Source organism: Gossypium raimondii, chromosome 6 (genome assembly GCF_025698545.1).
Source record: "Gossypium raimondii isolate GPD5lz chromosome 6, ASM2569854v1, whole genome shotgun sequence".
In the NCBI taxonomy this organism is placed as follows: domain Eukaryota; kingdom Viridiplantae; phylum Streptophyta; class Magnoliopsida; order Malvales; family Malvaceae; genus Gossypium; species Gossypium raimondii.
Window position 1 is genome coordinate 33,685,318 of NC_068570.1, and position 26,710 is coordinate 33,712,027.

At 36.5% G+C, this 26,710-nt stretch overlaps 2 protein-coding genes across 3 annotated transcripts; both read right to left on the bottom strand.

The window, feature by feature from the left end:
• Positions 1-5,065: 5,065 nt before the first annotated feature.
• Positions 5,066-8,860, bottom strand: LOC105773982 (protein CHUP1, chloroplastic). 2 transcript variants are annotated; one of them, XM_012596250.2, is made up of 7 exons: positions 7,836-8,856; positions 6,811-7,686; positions 6,479-6,610; positions 6,046-6,227; positions 5,839-5,950; positions 5,608-5,751; positions 5,066-5,506 (listed from the first exon to the last, which is right to left on the bottom strand). In XM_012596250.2, exons 1-7 carry the CDS (start codon positions 8,610-8,612, stop codon positions 5,426-5,428), a joined length of 2,304 nt encoding a protein of 767 aa, XP_012451704.1. In that variant the 5' UTR covers positions 8,613-8,856; the 3' UTR covers positions 5,066-5,425. The 2 variants fall into 2 exon arrangements, 1 of the variants encoding a protein (XP_012451704.1); XR_008196567.1 differs by having other exon boundaries at positions 5,461-5,506; positions 5,608-5,735; positions 7,836-8,860.
• A 4,238-nt stretch (positions 8,861-13,098) lies between these two features.
• LOC128041723 (uncharacterized) lies at positions 13,099-14,599 on the bottom strand. The gene is made up of 2 exons (XM_052632024.1): positions 14,519-14,599; positions 13,099-13,686 (listed from the first exon to the last, which is right to left on the bottom strand). Exons 1-2 carry the CDS (start codon positions 14,597-14,599, stop codon positions 13,099-13,101), a joined length of 669 nt encoding a protein of 222 aa, XP_052487984.1.
• Positions 14,600-26,710: the final 12,111 nt, after the last annotated feature.

Below are 26,710 nucleotides of genomic sequence, written 5' to 3' on the forward strand. Positions count from 1 at the left end.
TGTACCGGATAAAATGGATGGAGGTAAGGTGGAGATGAGCTTGTTACGTGCCACCTTCCCCGATCTGAATGAAAATTCAACCGAAATTGAAAGAATTCGATATGCCCGATCATACATTCTTCAAATAATTGGAGGCTATCTAATGGCCGACACGTCACGGAGCCGTGTACATCTAAGGTGGCTGCTAAAACTCGTTGATTTTAGAGCAACCGGTGAATTTAGTTGGGGGTCTGCCGTCTTGGCAACATTATATCGTGAGATGTGCGGGGCGACGAAACCGAGGAGAGCAAAAATCGGAGGTTGCCTGTCACTACTGCAATCATGGGCACGGTTTCGCTTTCCATTTCTACGTCCTCGAGTGAACCACCCATAGACATTCCCACTCGTGTCGAGGTAAATTTTATATTACATTTTGAAATTGTTATGTAGATTTTGTAAGAATAAAAGTATTCTAAAAATTTATTTAATTAGGTGGAACCATCCGGCAAGTTATCGTGGATTACCGACTGAACTTGAAGATATACGGCTTCTATTGGAGCAAAGGTCGGAAGCAGAAGTAAGTATTATTGCAAATAGATATTTCCATACATTCGCTAGTGGATTGATATTTAGTATTTAGTATTTAGTATTTAGTATTATGTATATATGTAATATTTCTATCATGTTCATGTAGTTTCAATGGACACCATACGAGGATCCGGCAGTCCGGGCAGTAATCCCGGAAGAGTTTTTACAAAATACGAATGCTTGGCACGTGAAAGTGGTGTTGATCAACTATGCAACCGTGGAGCCCCACCAGATAGACAGAGTCCTACGACAGTTTGGATGTAGACAATTGATCCCTGCGGACCCTGAGGAGTTTGACGAGCACCACAAAATCGACCTTCGGCTATTAGGTACGGATTGGCCTAGATATTGGTCAGTGTACATAGAAATGTGGGAAAATCGGAATGAATATCTACCTACTCGGGAACCAATCATTGTTCCCGAGTTAGCGTGCGTTCCAGAATACATGCCATGGTTTAGGGCCCATGGGAAGCCGTATTTACTTACGCCGGAGGAGAGGCAGCGGCAAATACGTGTCGGAAGGGAAAGGCGCGGGCCTCTAAATCCAAGGGGACAAGACTACGAGGGCAGCCCCTCAACGAGGCCCAGACATTCACCCGGTTCATCATCAGCGGCCATGCAATCACCGTCCCCAACGAGAGCACCGACGCAGTCACCTGACGCAGCAATTCAACAGATGATACCCACGCATTCACCTTTCCCTATGATGCCAGGTATGTTTCCTACCCTTTATATGTACCCTAACCCGTACATGTATCCTTTTCCGAATCCTATGGCAGGTTGGAGCCAAATGCCCGGATCAGCTCCATTTCATGTAATGCCGAGCGGACCACCGATAACTAGGCCAGCGGCGCAGGAGGGGTCCCAAGGGGGGCCGTCGGGGAGCTCTCCTTTTTACCAATCGCCAGCAACGCATGACTTTCAAACTCCGTCGCCGTTCATGATGCAAACACCTCCACATACACTATTTTTTGAAGGTGGATCATCGTCCCAAGTCCTACAACCAGATGCCGAACCGGAAGAACAACAATCACCACCGGAGAAAGAACAACCGCCGCCGGAAGCTAGAGGAAGGAGGAATCTAGCGCGTAACCGTCGACAGCCGCCATGTGGAACCGAATCCCCCGGTCATTGACATTGATTACCGTATTAAAATTTATCATTTGATGTAATGAAATACAAGTTTATGACGATGTAATACACATATAAATTTTTCCAAGTTATTTTGATATTATTTGATTTAATTATAAACCCTAACACTAACCTAATTCAATTATTATAAAACCCTAACCTAACCTAATTTAATTAAAAACCCTAACCTAACATAATTTAATTAAAAACCCTAACCTAACATAATTTAATTAAAACCTAAACTCTAACCTAATTTAATTTAATTAGCCTAAAACCTAACCTAATTTAATTTAATTAAAACCCAAACCCAATTTAATTTAATTATAAACCCTAACCTAACCTAATTCAATTATAAAACCCTAACCTAACCTAATTTAATTAAAAACCCTAACCTAACATAATTTAATTAAAACCCTAAACCCTAACCTAATTTAATTTAATTAGCCTAAACCTAACCTAATTTAATTTAATTAAAACCCAAACCCAATTTAATTTAATTATAAACCCTAACCCTAATTCAATTATAAAACCTAACCTAACATAATTTAATTAAAACCCTAAAACCTAACATAATTTAATTAAAACCCTAAACCCTAACCTAATTTAATTTAATTAGCCTAAACCTAACCTAATTTAATTTAATTAAAACCCAAACCCAATTTAATTTAATTATAAACCCTAACCTAACCTAATTTAATTTTAAACCCTAACCTAATTTAATTTAAAACCTTAACCTAATTTAATTTAAAACCCTAACCTAACCTAATTTAATTAAAAACCCTAACCTAACATAATTTAATTAAAAACCCTAACCTAACCTAATTTAATTAAAACCCTAAACCCTAACCTAATTTAATTTAATTAGCCTAAACCCTAAACTAATTTAATTTAATTAAAACCCAAACCCAATTTAATTTAATTATATAAACCCTAACCCTAACCTAATTTAATTTAAAACCCTAACCTAATTTGATAATCCTACTAGTTTGTACCACACTATTTCCGCTTAATAATTTTACATAAATTGATAATTTGACTAACCATTAACAAAAGTTTTTGGAAACTAATAATTTGACACAGTTTTACATAATGTTGGATTTCGTAAAATGTTATGACTTGTACTAACATTTAAGAAATAGTAGTAATTTGGTAATTTAACTAACAATTAATACAATTATCAATTAATAATTGAATAAAATGTAATTGCATCAATTATTACATTCAACTATTGCGATTAGGGCATGATCGACTTGTATGGCCTGGGTTCCTACACCATCCGCACAACTTCTGTTGACTGGATGTTTCTCGGATATCCATATTATTTCGTATTCTAGTGGAGCAAGGTCGACCCTTCGGCTTGCGACGCAATTCTCTATCCGGTAACAGCTTAAAAGGAGCAAGAGATACAGGTGACCACTTACGTTCATCTGGGACCGGTGGGAAAACGTGTCTCCATACGTGGTACATGTTTTCTAATTTGTACACTTCATCCACATAACTCAGCGGATCCAGACGGAGTTTCTGACAGGCTGCAATAACATGAGCGCATGGATAACGAAGTGCGTCGAACTTCCCACAGTCACAAGTCCTGTATATTCGACACCGCTACCGAACATAGGCTGTTCCGTATTTTGTAACCCGCTAACCGAGTGTCGGCCAGGGGTCGTGTATACATCTCGAACACCGGACGAAAGTACATCAGTTGGCGATGTAAATTGTACATATAACTCAATATAAGTTGCTCCGCTAGCAAGATGAGTTTGCACCATTGCCTCCAAGCTACGAGCACCTTTTATGTCGAACGAGTCATATGTCACCGGATCAACAGAACAACAAAATCGATACGTGATTGACAGAACTTTCATTGGCGTCGTTTCGAAGATTTTACGCCTAATTCTTTTACGAAGTTCTGTCAAATCTATGTTTTGGCTAAATGACAGTCGCACCGTATTCTCCGACAAAAAAACAACACCATTCTCGGTGTGGCAAACCTCACCATCGTAGTAAATAACAGCACTAATACGTTCACTCATTTTGAAACTCTAACTTTCTTAGCCTCTCTAAAATGTTTCTGCTATGACTTATGCATTCTAAGAACATTTTCTACCTAATTTTATAGCCTCAGCCCAAACTTGCTACTGTAGCAAAATCGCGTCCACGAGGGCACGATTTTACACTATTTGCTTAGAAACGTCAAAAAAATTATTTCCTACATGACCAACTGTAGCAAAATCGCGTCCACGAGGGCGCGATTTTACAATTTCTTCTCATATAGCATCCTAGTATCAACGATTTTACACTATTTGCTCAGAAACGTCAAAAAAAATTATTTCCTACATGACCAACTGTTGCGAAATCGCGTCCACGAGGGCGTGATTTCACAATTTCTTCTCATATAGCATCCTGGTATCAGCGATTTTATACTATTTGCTCAGAAAACGTCAAAAAAAATTATTTCTCACATGACCAACTGTGCTGAAATGGCGTCCACGAGGGCACGATTTCACAATTTCTTCTCTGATAGCATCCTGGTAGAAGCGATTTTATACTATTTGACCAGAAACGTCAACTCGAAATAATTTTTTTCGGGACCCCTAAACCCTAAAAAAGCCTACACCCTAAACAAAATAATTTTTTTGGGACCCCTAAACCCTAAAAAAGCCTGCACCCTAAACGAAATAATTTTTTTCGAGACCCCTAAACCCTAAAAAAGTTTGCACCCTAAACCCTAAAACCCAGAAAATCCAACGTGAAATCTACGTCAAAATCGCGCCCGAAAAACGCGCTACGTGACAGGTCATCGCGTCCACGTCAGCGCGACCTGCTGACGTGGAAGGAAATCGCTTCCTCAGGGACGCGATTTCCTTCCACGTCGGCAGTCGCATACCGACGTGACGCTGATGATTCATCACGTTCCACATCGCTACCGACGTGGACGCAATTTCAGGGAAAACGGCCCATTCCGGTAAATAATTAAAAAAAGGGCTTTTTTTAGTGTTTTGCCCTAATGAAAGCATATTTTAACTAAATTGAAAATTTGAATGTACTTTAGATAAAAAAAATAGGTACCATAATAAAAAATCATAAATTAATTCTTTCTTAAATTATAATCCAACAATCCATTATAAAATTCTTTCTTAAATTGTCTCTCTTTATGCCTTCAAACATAATAATTTTGAATGCCATAGAAACCATTTTAGTAAACCTTTTTATTTATTATTTGCTAAAATGTTTAATTTTTTAATTTTCTAAATTTTGATTATTTTTACTCAAATTAATTATATATATTTTTTTAAAAAGTGTGTCCCGTTTTATTGGACAATTACCTTTGGAGAGTAACAAAATCCAAAAATAAAGTGAAGTCTAGTAGCAATGGTAAATTAACCGTAATCATTCTTTGATTTTCTTTAAAATTCAAAGCTCCGTTTTCCTTCCCTGTAGCGCTATCCAAGAAAAATGAAGCACAGCAGCAGCAGCTATTCCTTTCGTCCATCCAATCGTCATCGTCTTCTTCTTCTGACGAACTTCACATCCTCAATCCTGTCACAACCCATACTGCTGCTGCTTTGCCATCAACATTCAAATCAAAACACTCTTTTTCCACACTTTAAATCCTCACCGAGATGGTAAGCAAACCAGTGTTCCGACGATCAGCATCAACATGCATCAAGAAAACAAAAATCACCCTTTACTACTACTACTACTACTACTACTACTACTACTACTACTACTTCTTGTTAAGGAGGTTGGCAAGGTTTCGGAGTTCCTCAAATGCATGCATTGTTTCAGAATCAAATCCTCCTGCAAACTGCACCCATAAAACCACCACAAGGGTCACTCTACGTGTTTTAAACTCTAAAACACGATTTACTCATGTACAATGCATCAAACTAAAAGGGTACAACCAACCTGATGTATTCTGAATGCAAATCTGACTCCTTGAAGTAGCATATAATCCATTGAAGGATCCTTCTCCAAGGTTGCCTTCACCTGCAGTTCAATGGCTACCCGTTTCATGTACCGCTTCGCCAGTTTCACTGATCCAAGTTTAATCTGAAGTCAGCAGAAATTAAGCCTCCTGTCACATATGATGCTTATTTATATGTAGAAAAGCATATGGAAAATTACAACTCCAAGTACCTTGCTCATAATCCCATTATCAAGCATCCAGTCTGTGGGAATTTGGAATTCCCTGCAGTTGCGCATCAATGACTCTCTTGTACGTAGGAGGTTATAAACAGTACGTTCCATCCTGGGAATTTAATTCAAAAAGAAATTTACAGAGATTTTCAACTTGCATAAATTGTTTGGTTTTTCTTTCACAAGAAAAAGATCCAACATTCTTACTTCTCAGACAAGGCAACCATTTTCTTTAAGGCAATATCACAAGGCATCCTGGAATCATCCTTGTAGTATAACACCTCAGATTCCAATTTCTTGAGATCTTGGTATCCGAATGCTGCTTCTCGCAATGTGTCAGCTTTTTTCTCTGGCCAAGCAAAGTGCTTCAACACTGCCCTTTCATCAACCTTGAAAAGATATATTTCAATGATGTCTCTTTTTAAGCATACTAGATAGAATCATTAGCAACACTTGGCTAACTAGCAAAATCATTTACTCGATGCATCAATGTTGCTTGAACTCTAGCGTAAGTGTTTTTGGAGAATCATGTCTCCATACCCATATCGAAATCAGATAAATAATTTTTCTTTTGAATGAAGAATAAAAGTAACATAGTTATGTCAAAGTTAGTAAAACTTCAATAATTTTAGCAACTTACTAGATAGCAAAGTTCATCATCAAGCCACTTCACAAATGCTACAACGTCTTCAATGTTCTGATAAACAGCATTATTGACTTCTCTTATCAACGAATTCACAAATTCTCCTTGAGTTTCAACATCCGCCTTTATCTGCATAAAGAATGAACCAAGTTCGATATCTTATACTAATAAGATGTTAATACAAATTTTGAACATCATCAACTCCAAAAACCATGCTATATGAATGTCAGTTTTACTTTGGTCCCTATATTTCCCAAGGGGCAGAAAACAAATAGAAAATGCAACTTGGGAGCTGAAATCATTAACATAAACAAAATCCAAGCACTTACAGCAAGCAAATGTGATGATCTATTCTCAATTTCGCCTATCATGCTGCTACGAACATTTGCAACATCGGGCACATCACATATTCCTCCATTTGTGGAATCCTTTCTAGATTCCCTTTTCATGAGAGAATGATAAAACTCGACCACTTGCGGGGCTCGCTTCACCACACCAGAGCTACTTCTCACTGAAAACTTTGGAGGGGGAGGTGGTGGTGGTGGTGGAATTTGTGGACAACTTTCCTCTTTAGGTCCACTTGGGACCGAACAGGAAGGCCTGGGAGGAGGATTAGGAATTCTCAAAGCCCTTCTCTCAAAATCCAAGGAAGCTGAAGCAGCAGGCTTTTGAGAACTTACTGGCTCAGCCTCCTTCTCCATTTCTTTGGTACACATAAAACCATCAGATTGTCTTCTCTTATTTGGTACCAACTCTTGTATGTAACATTTTGATCCACTTATGGAATGTCTTCTTCCAGGACTTCTCAGCTCCTCTATATGCACCCACTCCTTGTCCACAACAGTAGCTGCATACTCTACACTGGAAGGTTCCTGGCTAGTGATAGGCCATTTCTTCATCTTTTTAATTAAATTTAATCTCTTTATACTTGCACTACTGCGTTCTGAGCTCTTACTGCTTGCGGAATTCGGTGAGCCTCCATAGTCAACCTTGCTTTGAACTGGACTTAATGCCTTATCGGAATTCATTGTTGAGCATGAATTTCGTAGTTCATCTCGTAAACAAGAATTAACCCACCTCAAGTATGCAAGCTCCTCAACTTCATTCAACCGGCTCATTTGTAGACCTTCCACTTGTTTACTCAGGTTTTCATTGGTATGCCTTAACATTGATGCCTCCGCTTTAACTTTGGCAACAACATCACTCTGATAAAACCAAGATGTGAAGCAAGGAAATAGCAAAATCAGTTAGTTAATGCAAAAAGAAAGAAAAAAAGAAACAAATCAATCATCTTCTTGATTCACCAACCAAACAGAGGAATTAGAAAAAGAAAGAAAAAAGTTAACGAAGCTACCTCATTGGCTTTGGCAAGAGAAGCTAACTGGGATTCCAAAGATGAAAGCTTGCAAGCAAGATTCCTCTTTTGCATCTGTAACTCCTTGTTCAACCTCCTCAACTCCACAACTTCCATTTCAAGATCCCTAATCGATTGCGGTTCCTTTGAGATTTCCAGATTTTCCTCATTCCTTTCCAAAATGGAAGTCAAAGTTGCCAGTTGACCACATAAGCTGGTCTTCTCCGACTCCAACAACCCAACTCTGTGTGAAAGATTATCTACTTCAATGTTCCTTGTTTCAAGCTGGGTCTGGAGATCCAAAACTTTAGCATTTGTCTTCCACTCGGCAAGCTCAGCTTGCAGCTTAAGCTCCCTTTCTTTAGAGTCCTGAAGAAGGCTCCTAACGTGGTCTAATTCGATGAAGAGATCGCGAGAACCAGAGGACTGCCTCCGGTGAGTTGGGTAGACTTGAGGGTGGACTTGGGTTGCACTGACAGAGCAAGATAAATCAGAAATGAGGGACCTTTTAACTCTAGAATGAGAATGCAGAGATGGGTTAGTAGTGGGGACATCAGTGTTTGATACAGGAGGTTTCTTGGTTTGGACGGTGATGGTTTGAACCTTGGTTTTCTTGTCAGCTGTGCCTGTGAAGCCCTTCACAATGTGTGAACCCCATGAAGACTTGGGCTTGGATTGATTGGTAATGGTCTTTGTGTGCAGAGATTTTGGGGGTTGATTTTGATCACCAAATTTTGATGCTTTGGCTCTGTTCTCAAATGAGTTTTCTTCTCTCATTGTAAAGACTTTAGAAGAAGGAAAGATGTTGTAAGACAAGCTGCTGAAGCAAGAGAAAAAATAACTACATTCTCAAGAGAAAAACACTAAGGTTTGGTTGATTGCAAAATGCCAGAAAGTTGGAAGAGGGTTTGAAATTTGAAGAGAAGATGAATGGGAAGGGATTGTTTTGTATGTTGAAAGAGAGCTCCGATTTCAAGAGAAGAGTAATGGTGGCACTTGCAGCTTTCTTTCATTATTTATCGTATTTTGTTCCCTTCATTTTGAACTTTTGAAATTTGAATAAGTAGGATTTCTTTTTTTTTAAGAAAGGGCGGAGGAGAGCCACTGCAAGGCAACGGTCCTTTTTACGGGTGGGTGTGGCCCACATTTCAACACCCAAAAATGATGACCTTTTCTTTCTTTTTTGTTCGTTCAATCCCAACGTGCTCAGCTCACCCTATTTAACAAGGTTTAAAATCGGGTTTTTTACAAAAATATTATAAAAAAATAAAAATTTATCAAAATATTATAATTTTTTTGTTTATCAAAATATATAAATTTTTTTATTTACTAAAATATATCAAAAAAACCAAAAAAAATCAGATCAATGTGACAATTAACTGGTTACGCCAATGGGATTAGCGGCACCAAAGGTGCCAAAACCATTGGCGCACCAATGGTGCCAATACCATTGGCGGCACCAGTTAATAATAGGGGGGGTCGGTGGTGGGGGGCAGAAAGAGAGGGAAAGAAAGAAAGAAAGAGAGAAAGAAAGGAGAGGGAAGAAAGAAAAAGAAGGAAAGAAAGGGAAAGGAGAAGAGAAAAAAGAAAGAAAGAAGAAGAAGAGAAGGAAAGAGAAGAAAAAGAAAGAAAGAAGGAAAGAAAAGGAAAGGAGAAGAAAAAAAAGAAGAAGAAGGGAAGGAAGGAAAAAAGAAAAAAGGTAATTTTATTTATAAATTTAATTTTTCTGTAATATTTGTATATTTAAAATTTATGTTATTTCATTATAGTTATTTTATTATTTTATTTAGCATATATATTTTATGAAATATGTTTAGAAAGAAAAAATAATGGTATGTACATTGTATGTTGATTAGGGATTTTTTATGAAATTTATTTAGGAATTTGAAATTAAAATTTTAGGAAAATGGCATTAAAAGTAAAATGACAAAGAAGTATGTTTAAGAAAACATAAAATACTGAAAAGAAAAAGCGGAATTGTATATTTATTGAAAATAATAAAATGCGGAAAAAGTGCAAAAATGCACATGTAATAGATTTCAAACATAATAAATTGAAATAATGTAAAATTATAAAATAAAAAGTTACGATATTTTAAAAAATAAAATACGGATAAAAAACGAAGAAATGGTCAAGTAAGAGTGTATTACTTTTTTAAAAACATCAATAATATAATTTATACAAATAATTGAAACAAAATGTCTTGAAATAATATAAAATTATAAAATACGAAAATAATATAGTTTTATTGAAAGTAATAAAATCGGAAAATAATAATACAACCAAAGGCGGGGAAAGGGTTTATTATGCTTTTTAGCAAAATATTACAAAAAAAATACCAAAATTTTATAAACTTTTTCTTTATTTACCAAAATAATAGAGGAAAAAAAGGGTGATGGAGGGTAAAAAAGCGGCACAAATATGTGGCTAATTACCTTTTAATCTCTGCTTATTTATTATTTTTATTCCCCTTAACACACTAAATTAATAAATTTCAAACATGATGCAATTGAAATAATGTAAAATTATAAAAGACTAAGTTTATGATATTTTTAAAGTAATAAAATGCGGAGAAAAAATACGAACAAATGGCAAAAGTAAAAGTGTATTACTAACTTTTATAAAATTCAGAAATAATTAATACAAAATATTTCAAAGAAAATGTCTTGAAATATTATAAAACAATAAAATACGAGAATAATATAATTTTATTTAAAGTAATAAAATCGAGAAAATAATACGAGCAAAAGGCGGGTAAGGGTTATTTTTTACACCAAATTAATTTAAGCAACACACTAGAGTAATAAATTTCAAACATTATGCCTTTGAAATAATGTAAAATTATAAAATTAGAAATTATGATATTTTTAAAGTAATAAAATGCGAAGAAAAAATACGAATAAATGGTCAAGTAAGATTTATTTACTAACTTTTTTCAAATTGCGAGCATCGCAATGGCTCGATTGATCTGAACCGATATTAGACACATATCGATGCGCTAATAACGCGGTATGATTTATTATTTGTTAATCGGAGTTCTATTTATTTAAAAACGATATCGCAGATATACAAATAAATTATGTTATCGTAATATTTTTCGTAATTTTACACTATCGGGACTCGTTCCGAGTATTAAGGGGCCGTGTCAGTGCTTTAAAGATAGCTCTGGATGCACGATTTATGTCGTACCTGGAGCTAGCTGGATTTGGGTCAGTAGCATTGATCCGGTCCTCCAACTTGCGGTTAGATTTATTATCTGCGCTAGTGGAGCGGTGGCGTCCGAAGACCCATACTTTCCATTTTCCGTGCGGGGAGTGCACGGTGACCTTGAAGGATGTTGCAGTGCAGCTTGGGCTCCCAATTGATGGGAGTCCCGTAACGGGAGTATCTTCATTCACCGATCCGGCTACAGTTTGCTATCAACTCCTAGGAGAGTCACCAGAGGATGGTGATAAATATTTTTCCGGCATAAAATTTACATGGCTAAAAGCCAAAATATGTGGATTATCAGCGACCGCCAGTGAAGGTGAGCTGATGTGCGCTGCTCGAGCGTACATCATGCATATGATAGGGGCAGTACTCATGCCTGATGCAAACGGCGACAGTGTGCATTTGTCATATTTGCCCCTGCTAGCTGATTTCTCCACTGTTAGATCGTACAGCTGGGGTTCTGCCATTCTAGCGACGCTGTACCGGGAGCTTTGTCGGGCGACGAAGCCGTAAGTTAAAGACATCGGCGGATGCCTCATACTGCTGCAGTCATGGGCGCTTTATCGGATGCCGTTTTTGGCACGCTTTACTTACCAACCCTATCTGTATCCACTGCCACTCAGGTGATAAAAATATTACAAATTGTCATTATTTGTCCCGAATAATATATATGGTAATGTTACCAACCCTAAACCCTGTACTAATTTTTGTAGGTGGACGACCCGTCCAGGCATCGGGAAGTCGAGTAATGTCCCGATATACCGCCTCAGGATTGAACAGCATGCCCGGGAAGGGGTAAGCTGCTATTCTATTATTAATGACATGTATTCTATTTCTATATCTTACTCACATGTTATCGGTCTAACTCGTTACAATGTTATTACTCATGCAGTTTATATGGATGCCGTATCGGAGGCCGAAAATTTTGAATGTTGTACCCTCGTCTGCACTCGTTGATTCCCACATATGGTGTACTAACACACCAATAATAAATTTCAACGTCGTCGAGTGGTATCACGGCGACCGGGTGCTTCGGCAGTTTGGGTGCATCCAACCTATCCCGGATCCGCCGTGCCAGTTGGGGGATGATCACGGCTTGACAAAGAGAGGAAGAGTTCAATTGGACTGGGGAATATATCACCGAAAATACGTCGCACTGTGGAACAATCGATTGCGCCAAATTCCTCACATGGTTATGGCTACCGACCTGCAACCATCATTGGAGTATGCACAATGGTACCATAGTTGCGGGAAGCCGTATTTACTTGGAGCGCAATCGACTATAATCCCCCCTACGTGCAGCAAGTTTGGGGATCAGACGCAGCGAGCGCGCTAGATGCGGAGCCGATGGCATATTATTCTCCGCAATGTGCGAGCGAGCAGACCCCACCGGATCCCAGACAATCACAGTTAAATATGGATTCACATGTCTATCGTCCGGATTCGGTGGGCGGTGAATATTATCCGAGCTTCGCACAGGGCGAATACGCCTACAACTTTGAACTGTTTGGATCCCCCTGGCCGCAGTACGGCATGCTTGGCCCGTCCGACACGTATCCGCAACATTATAGGACTCATGATGGTTCAAGTTCGTCGGCGGCGAACGAGCAACAAGACCTTTCCTCTATGTTTTCCACGCCCCCACCTGCGGACGATGAGGATGTTAGTCGTCGCCCAGGCCGTGAGCGTCGACCTCCGCGTAGGTATACCCCCCGGACAACACCATCGAACCATCAAATTTAGGGGTTTAATGCACTTTTTCCATAAATGCCATATTTGTATTTTAGTTATTGCTTACTTCTGAATTTTATGTATAAATATCCATTACCACGACTTTTTTCATTATATTAAAGCTCAATCAAATTATGAATGCCTCTATTTTCGATATAATCTTAATAATTCCACAACGCTCACATGGTTTTTTTTAGCATTTAAATGGTAATGTTACAATTTGGATACAATTTAAGCGTAAGCATAAGCCGAATAAAAAAAATCGATATAATCTTAAAATTACCTTTTATAACAATATACATAAAAATTTTGGGTCAGTAGCTCAATTTCGCCCTGATCCCGACGACTGCCCGACATGAAAGTTTCGGTTAGGGCTTTTATTCCGGCTATGACCACTTAACCTACATATTCCACAACGCTTTTCGTCAGATTTCTCCCTAATGTCCATCTCATTAAGGATTCTGCTTGACTGCGGACGACCTCTTGGATTCCTCCGTAGCCCTGCGTCTGGGAGAAGCTCAAAAGTGATCGGCGGCACCTCCCACGTAGATAGGTCCGGCAAGACGGGGAACTCATTCTCCCAGACACGCAATGTGCACTCCAGCGTGTACACATCATCGACATATTGTTCAGCATCAAGGTTGACTTTAGCACACGCTGCCACGACATGCGCACAGGGATAATGAAGTGTTTTGAACTTCCTGCACTCGCACCGTCTGTTCCGGAGATCAACTCCGTAGGACCTAGTTCGACGACCGATGTTCTCAGTAACTTGAAACGTTTCCAGTCGTCGTGAATACATTTCCACGTTCATTGACCTCGCCAACCGACGGTTTACGACCATTGCATCCCTCACATGTTCGACAAACACATGTCCCGCCTGAATCTGGTCGACTTGCTGCCCCCCATTCTTGGCATCAACGTAGCCAACCTGTAGAAAGTAGCAGAAAATACCAATGCAATCGGAAGATGACGTGTTTTCAACAAGACAGCGTTGATCCCCTCGACTAAGTTTGTGGTCATGTGGCCATAACAAAAGCCCTCGTCAAAACTTTGAGCCCACTGCCACGGCTCCATTGTGTGCAACCATTGCCGGAAAGATGTGTTTGTCTGCCCCTCCATGTCACTCTTAAGTCGGTTCATTCTTTGTTGGAAAATATGTGGCTCTAACTCGTACGCTGCATACGTATTAACGAAAAATAAGTTCTAGTAAGTCGATAACATCAAACATTACAACTTAGATTGAAAAGATAAGGTTATCATTTACCCATTGCCACTACTTGTCTCTTCTAGTCTGCAATCTTGTAATCTTTATGGAAGTTTGACGCAATGTGACGAATGCAGTAAACGGATCTACATGGCACACCGGAACGCCTAATAGCTGCAATTAAACCCTTCCCTCTATCGGAGATGATGCAAATGTTATCGTTCCTAATAACATACCTCCGCAAATTTGTGAGGAAGAATTCCCAAGACTCCATGTTCTCTTTATCTACGATAGCGAATGCTATCGGGAGCACGTTTCTGTTACCGTCTTGAGCGACTGCAAGAAGCAGTATCTGTGTATATTTTCCATACAACCAGGTCCCATCCACCTGCACAAGTGGCTTGCAGTGGGGAAATGCCCGCACACATGGATCGAACGTCCAGAACATCCGATGGAAAATCCTTTTTGCCGATTGTAACTACTCATCCGGGCCGTAATATGGACTTGTCTGCAACTCAATCATAGTCCCCAGTACGTACTCCTGCATAGCAGCTATCCAACCTTGAAGCTCGTTATACGATGAATCGTAATCCCCATACAGTTGCTCCATCGCCATCTGTTTAGCTACCCATGCCTTCCGATATGAGACTCGATACGGGAATCGTGCTTGCATTTTCGCAATGAGTACCGAAACTCTAATGGTCGGCATATCCTTCACTATTGGCATGATACACGTACAAATAGTTTTCGAATCAAGTTTTCCATGATCTTTTGTCATACGTGTTGATGTGCATATATGAGGACCAACAAATTTTCGTATCTCCCACATCTGAGAACTTCTAATGAATGTAGCTCGTACCCGCCAATTGCAGCCTTCTGCTGCCTTCCAACACTCCCCAACATATATTGTCGGAGTAGAGACGGAGACTTTATAATCCACCGATATCTTCATGCTGTACCGTTTATGGCATATACACACTCTTCTTTACAGCTGAATCTCTGGCCTATGAATAACTCATCATCATCAGATGTTACGGCTAGCCCGTGAGAATGAACTATTTCAGGGTACTTCAGAAACTCAGATACATACACTGCGTCGGGGTCTATGAGTGACATGTGTGGCCCAAGATTATTGTGTATCACAATACGCTGCATTTGCTCCCCGACCGAAGAAGCGTTAATGCCTTCATCGTTGTTGACATCTTCAGCGTCAATATCATCAGGTACATCGTCCACATCGGGATCAGCGTCATTATCGACCTCTTCATCCCAATTATCGCCACCACCTTCTTCTTCGCCGGCACCATTTTCTTCACCACCAACCATGTCAACATCGGCTGTAATATTCAGGTCGATACCGATCCCACCCATAGTTGATTCACTATCAACGTATGATATTGGAGCCACCATTCGCGGTTCTTCAGCCCCGTCTTCTTCATCAGATGCATTTTGCTCCATACCGACTAACTCAGCAAATAAGTGAATCGGTGCATTCTTCTCACTCCCATTCCCACAGTAGAGATCGACCATTGTCTCCACGTCTTTGTCGTCTACAAGTTCCATTTTGACAAATTTGACCGGATTTGTCAAAACTGGAAACTTGTAGAAAATTTTTGATATCCTTCTCCCACAACGTCTATGGATTTTTGCATTAATCCTTGCCTTCATTTCATCGAACGATACATTTCTATTAAATCTCATTGCTATTTGTTGCCGACATTCAAATACATATCCAACACTTGTTGTCAATATGACTCCATCGAAATAAACGCATACAAGAAACTTAGCATCCATCTTCAATATTTAATCTGTCAAATAAGAAAAACAAAATCTCATAAAAAATCTCGAACGGTAACTGAATTACTTAAAAAAATTTTATACTCAAAATAATACACAAAATAATACACACTAAAATTATTAATTTTATACTCAAAATAATATTAATAATTTTATACTCAAAATAATACACACTAAAATTATTAATTTTACTAAAAATAATAACTAACTAACTAACTATAATAATAATACTAGTTTTTACTAACTAGTTTATTTTCAGTAAATAAAATAATAAGTAACCATAATAATAATACTAGTTTTACGCTAATAATAACATTACTAAGTTACATCTTAATACATTAATAACATCTTAATACTAACAACAACAACAACAACAACAACAACAACAACAATAATAATAATAATAATAATAATAATAATAATAATAATAATACTAATTAATACTATTATTTTGAGTTTTATTAATCTTAATAACTAAACTAAAACAAAAATATTACAAAATATACAAAATAATAACAAAAATATAATCAATTATTTTTAAAAAATACCTCCTTTTTCTCCTCTTTTTCTCTCTTTTTCTCTTCTTTTCCGCGCCAACTCTTCTTCTTCTTTTTTTTTCTTTTGATTTTTCTCTCTTCATTTGGATGAGGTCGTATTTATAATATGAGTGGTGCATTAATTAGTATGGCACCATTGGTGCCGCCAATGGCATTGGCACCATTGGTGCCGCTAATGGTTTTGGCACCTTTGGTGCCGCTAATACCATTAGGCGTGACCAGATTAATTGTCACATCGATCTGATTTTTTTGATTTTTTGGTTTTTTATATATTTTGGTAAATAAAAAATTTATATATTTTGGTAAATAAAAAAATTTATAATATTTTGGTAATTTTATTTTTTATAATATTATTGTAAAAACCCAAATTCTACATTAATAAATGTTAGTTGAAGTAATATAGCATATTACACTCTTAAGAAAATATGTAAATTTGAACTCTAAAAAATATTGTCGAGAAAATTAACTATGAATCCTAAATATAGATCATAAAATAAACATCAACGATATCAAAAAAATATTGAAATTTTACTTTTTTTAAGAATAATTGCAATTCAATTATTAAATGAAGTTTTTTATTCTTTTTATGTTTGAATATGTAGTATTTTCAAAATATGACATCTATTAGATAAATAATATGAGATGAAAAAAAATAATATGGGCTTAGTAATTTGAGTTGAGGAAGATAAAAGTTGTAGAAAATTAAACTCAAACACAGTAGCAACTTAATCTAAAACTAACCTAATGGAAAAGCTAGTCTAAAAGTGTTTTTAAAAGTTTCTTATATACTCCTGACAAGTTTAACTTAGAATGGACAAAATTGTCCATGTTTAACAATTTAGCTGGCCTATTTTGATTGAGGAATACCCTTATAGATTTTATCCTGTCAAGCTTCGATGTCGCGACATCTAGATATTGGTACTGCGACCTTGCCAACAGTTTACTCCCAGATATGTTTGGTAGCATTGGTGTCACGACTCTGGCCCCTTGGATGGCTGGGATCCCTCAATAGTGGGTATTTTCCCCAATGTCACGACCTAGAACTCGAAGTCGCTACTCCATCAGCAGTTCACCTACAATGTTATACTTGTTGAAATTCAAGTCTTTAGAGTGATGGAATGCTTCAATGTCACGACACAAAGGATCTGGTGTTGCAACCAGAGGACAGCAGTAAGACCTCTTCAAGTTTTTACCTTAGCCACCTCCTGCACAAGCTCAATGTTAAACTCCCAAAGGCATGGCTTTTTCCATTTAGGTCCAAAAACACACTAAAAATGCATAAAATTGGATTATAAGGTAAAAAATGTAATAAATACTGAAAAGTATAGAATAAAACCATAAAATGCTTAAGTACAAGCTCAATAAGTGTCAAAAAAGACTTAATTTACCATAACAAGTTATGGTAGATTAGGATGAAAAAATTGAATAGCTTAAACATCCTTGACTGGTACCGTAACTTGAGGATTGTCCTCAAACATGAATGGAAATTCTATGTCATTGAAGAACCCATTCCTGAGCTACTAGTAATGGCTACCACTTGGGCTGATAAAGTTGCTCATAAGAAGCATCTTGATGACGTGTTAGACATAGGATGTCTAATGCTTGCCACTATAACTCTTGGGCTTCAAAAGAAACATGAGAACATGGTTTCACTTGATTTGATCGAGCACCTAAAGCAACTATATCAGGGGAAAGCACATCAAGAGAGGTACGAGACCTCTAAAGCCATTTTTCAATGCAAAATGGCTGAGGGGACTTCTTTGGAAACCCATTTTCTCAAGATTATAAGTTATATTGAAAGCCTTGAGAAATTAGGAATCTTTATGGGCCAAAAGTTGGCCACTGATGTTATTCTAAAATAATTTCTAAATAAATATAGCCAATTTTTCCTCAAGTTCAACATGAATGAGATTGACAGAACTTTGCCTAACTTACTTAGCATATTATAAACTGTTGAAGGTAACATGGAGAAGCTTTCACCTAAGCCCATTCTGATGGCCGCAAGGATATGGGTAAGGGTAAGGCCAAAGCCAAGACCAATGCAAAGCCCAAGGAAAAAGGCAAGGCCAAGTTGGACAAAGGAATGGTTACACTTGTTTTGGCCCTATTAAACAATATTGGATAAGGTTTAGGTATAGTTGGCATGTCATATGATGTGTTTTGAGTTGGAGGAAGCATTTGGCACTTGTGTACATATTTACATATTGACACTTGTGTGCACCATTATGGAGTGTTAGAGAAAATATGTTTACACATATAGAAGTATTTATGCCCGCTTGTGTTGGATTTGGTGCCCTAAGTGTAGCATTTTCGTCTATGTACACTTATAATTTTTTTTGAACTGATTGGTTAATAAAATTATTGATGAATTACATTAATATCTTTTGTACATTATCCTCAATGGTTTTTGCATGCAAAGAAAATATTAACTCACCGGCTGTCTAATGTTTAACTAATACTAAGCAATATTATATGATTGCATCGTAATACAGAAAGACAACTTACATTAGTAAACAAACTTGAACATGTCCTTAGTCTAATCGAAAATGAGCAAACCGATTGAAAGACTAATATGCCATCTATCAAGTCAAATTGGAAAGATACTTTGTCTTGAGCATTGGAGTGGACGACTCCGAGAAGATAGAGACATAGATGTGACTTACTAGACTGACAGTAAATCAGACAGGACCCAAGTAGAATGGATCCTAAATCCATTTATGGATTTATTCACTTGTGACATTCAAAGTGCGACATACCTTAATCTGAGTGGATGATGAACTATGTATGCGTGACTCGTATACTTTGATCTAAGTAAAAGCCTAAGTTCGAATAGAAAAAAGAATTAAAAACTGGTGTGTTAGGTATACGACTTCTGTAGTATGTAACATCATTCACAATAGTGGAATTCATAACCCAATACATGAGTAAATGATATCCTCTCATTGACATTACATGATAGACGAAAAGTAAATATGGCTATGAGTTGTTTGTCTTTATGATAAATGACTTACTTACTATTTGATAGTAGTTGAATTTTCATGAAGGAAGATGTAATGGTTACCATGAGATAAAGTAAGATCATATTAGGAGAATAAATTTATCCCAAAGAGATTAAGGGTAACACACTTATGATAATGTCATTAGACAAGCAATGATCAAGTAGCTTTCGTAATGATATGTCATTAGGGAGAGCTCAATCACAATACTATAGTAGAATGACTTTGTGACTAAATGAGTTTATAGTTAGTAAGCAAAAAGTGGGAACTTAATTATAAATCATTTGCGCCCTAATCACATATGTCCAAACAATCCCTCTACTAGTTCGTTGAAACCAGAAATGAATTGCATGTTAAGTAAAATGAATAGAAATGATAAAGTTAGAAAAATGTCTTACATACGGAAATGAATGTAGTTTTCTCATTAAGTATGGAAATAACTTGAGAACTAATTTATGATTTTTCAAATTATTATGTAATTAATTAACTAAATAATTGAAGTTTAAAAAATATTTAAATTAATTGGTCATTCGAATTAGTTGAATATAGAAAATTAAATATATTTTCTCATAGATTCTTTTACGGTAAAGTTGTCATAATCTTAATGGAATTAGAATTGGGTTGAGAAAAGTATTTAATTGGGAAAGCAGATAATATTTAATTTGGATGTATAAATTGTGTAAGGTAAGTATTTCCTCTTAATAATGTAATGTGTAGTGATTGGTTGAGTGGTGTTAAACTAGTATTATCAGCGTGAGTAAGGCCAGTTCATATTTCAATGTAAACACCCTCCTTGTTGTACGAGCCTAGTACCATCTATATGTGAACTGCTATATGTGACAGATGAGAAGGGGATATGTTTGTGATGCCTCCGGTAGGGCAACTATATTACAAACCAGATTGATAGATCATGTGAAAACATGCTCAATAGAACATAACTGATATGATAGGTTAATGAGGTTTATGTATATGAATAAGTTTGGTTGATATGACTCTGATTTTGAATTCTAGGTCTAAGGCTGGCACAAGGATGGGTTGTGTGCAAATTGTGCTTGTTGTAAAAGTAATGGTTAAGTTGGAGGATAGTGGCTAACAGTGTGTCAAGTTAAGTTGGCATGTTGAGTCTATCTGAGTTAAGTGAATGACATTGGACGTATTGTGTATAGAACTACTGAACCTCTCTGAAAGGTTGAATATCATAATGAGTATTAATGCTTGTCTACCAGGGTATCTCTTTATATTGTTTGTGTTTTCGTTATTTATGGAACTCACTAAGTTCATATGGACTTACTCTATTATCCTTTTCCTTCTCAAGCATGTTGAATTAAGAAAGAAATTTATTGAAGGGGACTACACTAGAGTTGTTGATAATGAGCCACTTGTCTAATTTTTGTATCATGCATGATCTTTGTGTAACATCTCGACATTGGGCCTGGAATTTTTGGCCTTGCAAAGTGAGGGTTCATTGGTGCTTCAATGATTTAGGGGTTCACCAAGATTTAGGTGAGTTGGGGTTTACAAAAAAAGAGTATCAGGAAGAAGTTTGCCAAGAGTTTCGGTGAAGCAACATATGCCAAAAAATGTGGTAAGGGGTTGTTTGACAAACTGGCGTTCGCTAAGTAAGTTGTGAAATAGGGTTTAGCAAGTCTGTTTGGTGAATTAGTGTTCGCCAGTTGAATTGCAAACTGGGTGTTTGCCAGTCAAAGATAGAGTCAGAATCAAATTAGGAAATAAAGATATAGTATATTTAGGAATACTTTATGTGCAAGTAATGTCTTTTCTAAGTCAAGTAGGATATCCTAAGATTTCTAGGACACTAAGGTCTATAAATACAACCCTTATTTCATGAGGAGTCTTTCACTGAAATTTTTTTGTCAAGTCTTTATTCTGAATCAAGTTTGTAGCACCCAGGGTAAGCCTCTATCCTATTAAGGCTGATTTCCCATGTTCGCTTGCATGTGTGAATTATGTAAGTTTTGTTTGTTTAAGTAGTTTGTATGTTTATGTATATGCGAACCAGCCAGACCATCTACCAATAAGGATAAAGGCAAAGTCAAGCTTGTTTAATTATTAGTTTTCTATGAGTGAAGTAGGTCGTCATAAGTATGTTCACTATCATGATTTTCAGTATGAACGTTTAAGGTTCGTATCTTGTGTGTGAACATGATGGTTTTCAAGAACTTTGTTTTTAAACTAAGTTTCAAAAGTAAGTTTTCGATAAAACCCAGCTTTCAAGTTTTAGGACTATTTTCAAATCATGTTTTTAAGATGTGTTTTAAAGACTTGTTTTATGCGAGCTCTTAAGCAAGCCTATGTTTTTAGAAACATTTTTAGGAACAGTTTTATGAATTGTGTTTTTATGATTTTTTTGTGTGAGCTCTTTACAAGTGTTTTCAAGCAAGCTCCCTATGCGAGCTCTATGTGGTAAGATTTTGTGCAATCTCCCTTGCGAGCCTAACTCCCTATGTGAGCTCCCTATGATATGTCTCTGTGCGTGCTCTTTTGCGAGCCATGTTGGATATGCTGGTATACCAAATGATTATGCGTAATCACCTTTCTGTTTCTATGATTTGGGCATTGAGGCGCTGGGACATGTGGAGAGATAAGTGAATGTCGAGCTGTGCTCCATTCACTAGGACATGCTGGTGTACAAGAGAGTGTATTACTTCACTCTGCACTTATGGGACATGTTATAAGGACTCTTTAAGATCCACATATCCAACGAGACAAATTTCTGATAAGTGTGGGCGAGAACATATTCATGTTCGTCTACCATTCTGATAAGTGTGGGTGAGAGCGTATCTTATGTTCATCAGCCCTTCTGATAAGACAAGTTTGTGAACGTGTTTCACATTATATAAGATTTATTTTTTGAACAAGCACAAGCTACGTTTTTAAGATTTATTTTCAGTAACACATGTGAAAATGTTTTACAAACTTATGTTTTTTTTACAAGATCTGTGAACTGGGTCTCGCAACCACACCCGCAAACCTAGCACGCGAAATAATTTTTAAGACTTAAGTTTTTTTTCTGATTTAAGCTTTGTTTACAAGCATACCTTGTTGATTCCTAATTATTAATTGAGTTTGCAATGAACTCAGCCACTCCTCTATTACTTCACAAGTAAGTAGGTCGCGGATAGCAGTGGCGATGTATATGACTTGGCAAGGTTCACTCCTGACTAGATATAGGCGACCTTGGGAAAATAGGTGATGGGGTTTATTTTATGAGGGTTTTAGACTTATTATGCTTTGATTATGTTATTAAAATAGTTACTTTAAATTTTTAATTATATTATTTTGCGAACCATAACTTATAATATTTTTTTATCTTTTGTTATGATTAAAATTGATATTTTTCATGCACGAGCGTTACGTTGATTTACTATTAAAATATGTGAGTCAGATTTATTGCTAGGTACTATTTTCGGTGACCCCTGTATGTTTGTGATTCTGAAAATGACATGCGTACCCTTGTTAGCGATAATCTTATTACTTTGCGATCCTAGGTGAATTGTGCAAACCCATATATGAATGTGAACCCATGTATGCATGCGAACCCTATTAAAGTACAAAAACCCATGCATGTATTATACCTCTTGTTGCATAATCTGTTTGTTTGTGAAACTATACTGCATGTTACGAACTTAGGTACTATGCGAACTAATAATATTTGCAAACCTGTGCTTTATTTTACTATGCCAACTCTCATGTTATCTTGATAGGCGAACCCCTGCCATTTTATGTGTGCATATCTAAAGTTGTGTTTGCGAAATCTTAAAGACTTTTTTTTCTATCAATGAATATAAAACAATTATGGTGTACATACTCACAAAATCAACATTCATTTCATAATTTACTTAACATAAAAATACTTAAAATAAATAAAAGATCATACTTGAATTTGAACTAACATACCATAAAAAATTGATATTGAACATCTTTTCTATTTATCAGCCTTCCTGCATGAATTCATCTTCTACAAAAATTGAGGCAAAAATTGAAAAAATTTAAGGCACCCTCAAAACTTAAGCGAAACAATGTTATTGTTCAAAACATTCATTAGAGAAGAAATAAGAGAAACACTAGAAAAGTAATTGCAACTAGAATTTATTTTGCAAAAATTAAAATAACAATAAAATAATTTTTTTTCTAAAAATAAAAAGAAAGAAAACTAACTAAAAAGAAAGGTATTTAAATAAAAAAAACCCATCATGTATTTATTAACCTATCATTGTCTGTGTTTGTCTCCTCCTCCGTGTTAATATCTTGCCTAGTGAGTTGGGTCCCATGGCTTGAATATTGAATCTAGAAACTCGGGAAGAACATCAAAAGATTTTAATAAGCTCTGAAAAGTAATTTAACTTGACTTATCTCGAACTTTGGCATACTTCTAATATACTTGTTGCTGCTTATTCATATGATGTAATAAATCCATAATTTCTACCTATGTTATCAAATTGGCAGGAGGCTGAGTAGACATAAATGTAGGTTCGAGATCATAAGGTGAGTTGGTGCCGCTTGAATCGGCTTTTGGTTCTACCATCTCATCCTCATCAATTTGAATTATCTGTATTTTTTTTGGTGAAGTCGCCTAATGCCTTAGAGATATCATAGGTAGTGATCATACCTTTGTTGTAAGGATCTTCAATGTTTCGCATCGGTATGTTTATTCGGTGACACATCAGGATGATGAGTGATGAAAAATAGCAATAACATGTCTTTCCTACTGCACACTCTCGAATTTTGTTAAGTATTATTCTCCCCATATTAATTGACTTTCTAGTCAATATACAATTAGGGGAATCATTTGAATTATCGAAACATTGCAGTAGAAAAAGGCAGGAATAATACTTGTTTGAATGAAGTAAAACCATACATTTGCCTTTCAGGTTAGATATTCCTTACGGCAATAACGAGTACATTATCTCGAAATTGTCTATTTGGCTCCATGAATCATGACATTTTTCAGAATATCTTGAATCATCTTTTCATTGGCTTTGGCTACCATGGCAGAATAGCCATCATTATAAATATTAGGTAAATTGAATATGGCATTGATTAATGTTGATGATAGAGATAATTCCTTTCTTCGCACTTGGAGCATTGTCAGTGTTGGCGAATTCAAGTGAGCATAAAAATCTTTAACGGTGTCTTCATCAAGAGAAAACTGGATATCGCACAAAAACTTTCATCTTTGTTTCTCAATTATTTCTCCAATGAGTGTTGGTACATCATACTAATTATCAAGTTGAAAACCCTTTTTTAGAAACATGGGTTTTTTTCTTGAATATTCTGATGTATCTTGCTTTTATTCTCGAGGTTCGAAACCAAGGCTGAAATTTATCATCTTGAATCTTTGAGACAAAAAACACTTAGTAGAAAAAAAATAAATCCCAAAAATACCTCAAAGATGGGCTAGGAGTGGCAAGTAGCGATTGCCAAAGGTTGAGGGGTCAGTCACAAATCGCCAATGGGATTTGCCGAAGAACACTGCTACTATTGCGTGGCGCAGAAGTGCTACTAGGCACAAGGTTCTGTTGCACACGGGGTACGACTGAAGCTATTGGGTAGCAGATCATTCAATTGCCAAGCGATCGACAAGGCGCGAGTGGTGTAATGATGCACAGGGCAGTGAGGATTGATGGCCAACAATGGCCTAGACGGTGGCAGTAGTGAGGAGGGTGCCAACTGAAAAAATAAACAAGAGAAAAAAGAAAAAAAAACAGGGAAGAGAGAAAATAATAAAAAATAAGTTAACCCTCATTTAATTTAGATTAAAAATTAAACCAAATTTTTAGAGTTTTATTAGTATTATTATTTCATTTTATTTATTTACAAGTTTTATTTATTTATATGCTAATTGTTTACAACCTATTAAAATAAAATCAAAATCAAAATCAAAATCAAAATCAAAATCAAAATCAAAATTAAAATAAGGATGAAAAATAAAAAATAACAAAAAAATAAAATTAATTTGTTTACAAAGATAACAATCTTCCAATAGAAAAAAAATTTCATGGATTGGTTAAAATGAAGGAGGTGTTTTTCCGCTCAACTTTAGTGGTTCGGTAATGTTTCGGTCGTTGACCATTAACCTTAAATGTACCTCATTTATTATCTTGGAGTTCAACTACTCCGTATGGGAAAATTTGATTAATTGTAAAGGGCCCTAACCATCAGGATTTAAGTTTACCTGGGAATAACTTCAATCTCGAATTGAACAGAAGGACCTGTTGGCCAACTTCGAACACACAGTGATGGATTTTCTTATCATGCCATCTTTTTTTTATTTTTCTTTAAAAATTTTGGCATTCTCGTAAGAGAAAAATCTTATCTCTTCCAACTTATTGAGTTGTAACATCCGTTTGTCTCGGGCAGATTACAAGTCTAGATTGAGCAGTTTAAGAGCCCAATAGGCCTTATATTCAAGTTTCAAGGGTAAATGACAAGCTTTTTCATACACTAATTTGTAAGGAGACATCCCTAAAGGAGTCTTAAATACAGTACGGTAGTCCCTTCGCCATTCGTCCGGGGATGGTAAGTTGTCGCAACTTTATGTTTTACATTATATTTATCCAACAATCACTTTAGCCATTTATTCACGAAATGGGAACCTTCATCGTTAATTATAGCTCTGAGAGTCTCAAATCTTGTGAATATATGTTATTGAAAGAAACGCATCACCACCTTGGCATCATTATTCAAATATGCCTCGACTTCCACCCATTTGGAAACATAATCAATAGCTACCAAGATGTACCTATTAACATAATAAGGAAAAGGACCTAGACAGTCAATACCCCAAACATCAAATAACTCTACCTCGAGAATGTTAGTAAGTGGCATCCATTTCTTCTAGGAAAATTTTTAACTCTTTAGCACCAATCACAATTCTTCACTTAGGCATATGCATCTTTAAACAGGTTTGGCCAAAAGAAACTGGCTTGCAATACTTTGGCTGTAGTTTGTGACCCTCCAAAATGTCCCCCACTCGGGGATGAATGGCAATGGTACAAAATATCAACTACTTTGCTCTTGATTACACACCTTCAAATCATCTAGTCTGTACATTTTTTAAACAAATAGGGTTCCTCCCAAAAATAATATCTAACATCATGAAGAAATTTTCTCCTTTGTTCATATGTCAATTCGAGTGACATTAAACCACTGGCTAAAAAATTAGCATGATTAGCAAACTGCAGAGTATTATGGAAATGGATTACCTCAAATATGTGTTCATCTGGAAAGTATTCGTTAATAGGAACTCAGGAATGGGTATCGTCTTATTGTTCCAATCTAGATAGATGGTCTGCCACTTGATTCTCTTCTTCTTTTTCTATCCTGTATAACCAAATCAAACTCTTGGAGTAATAA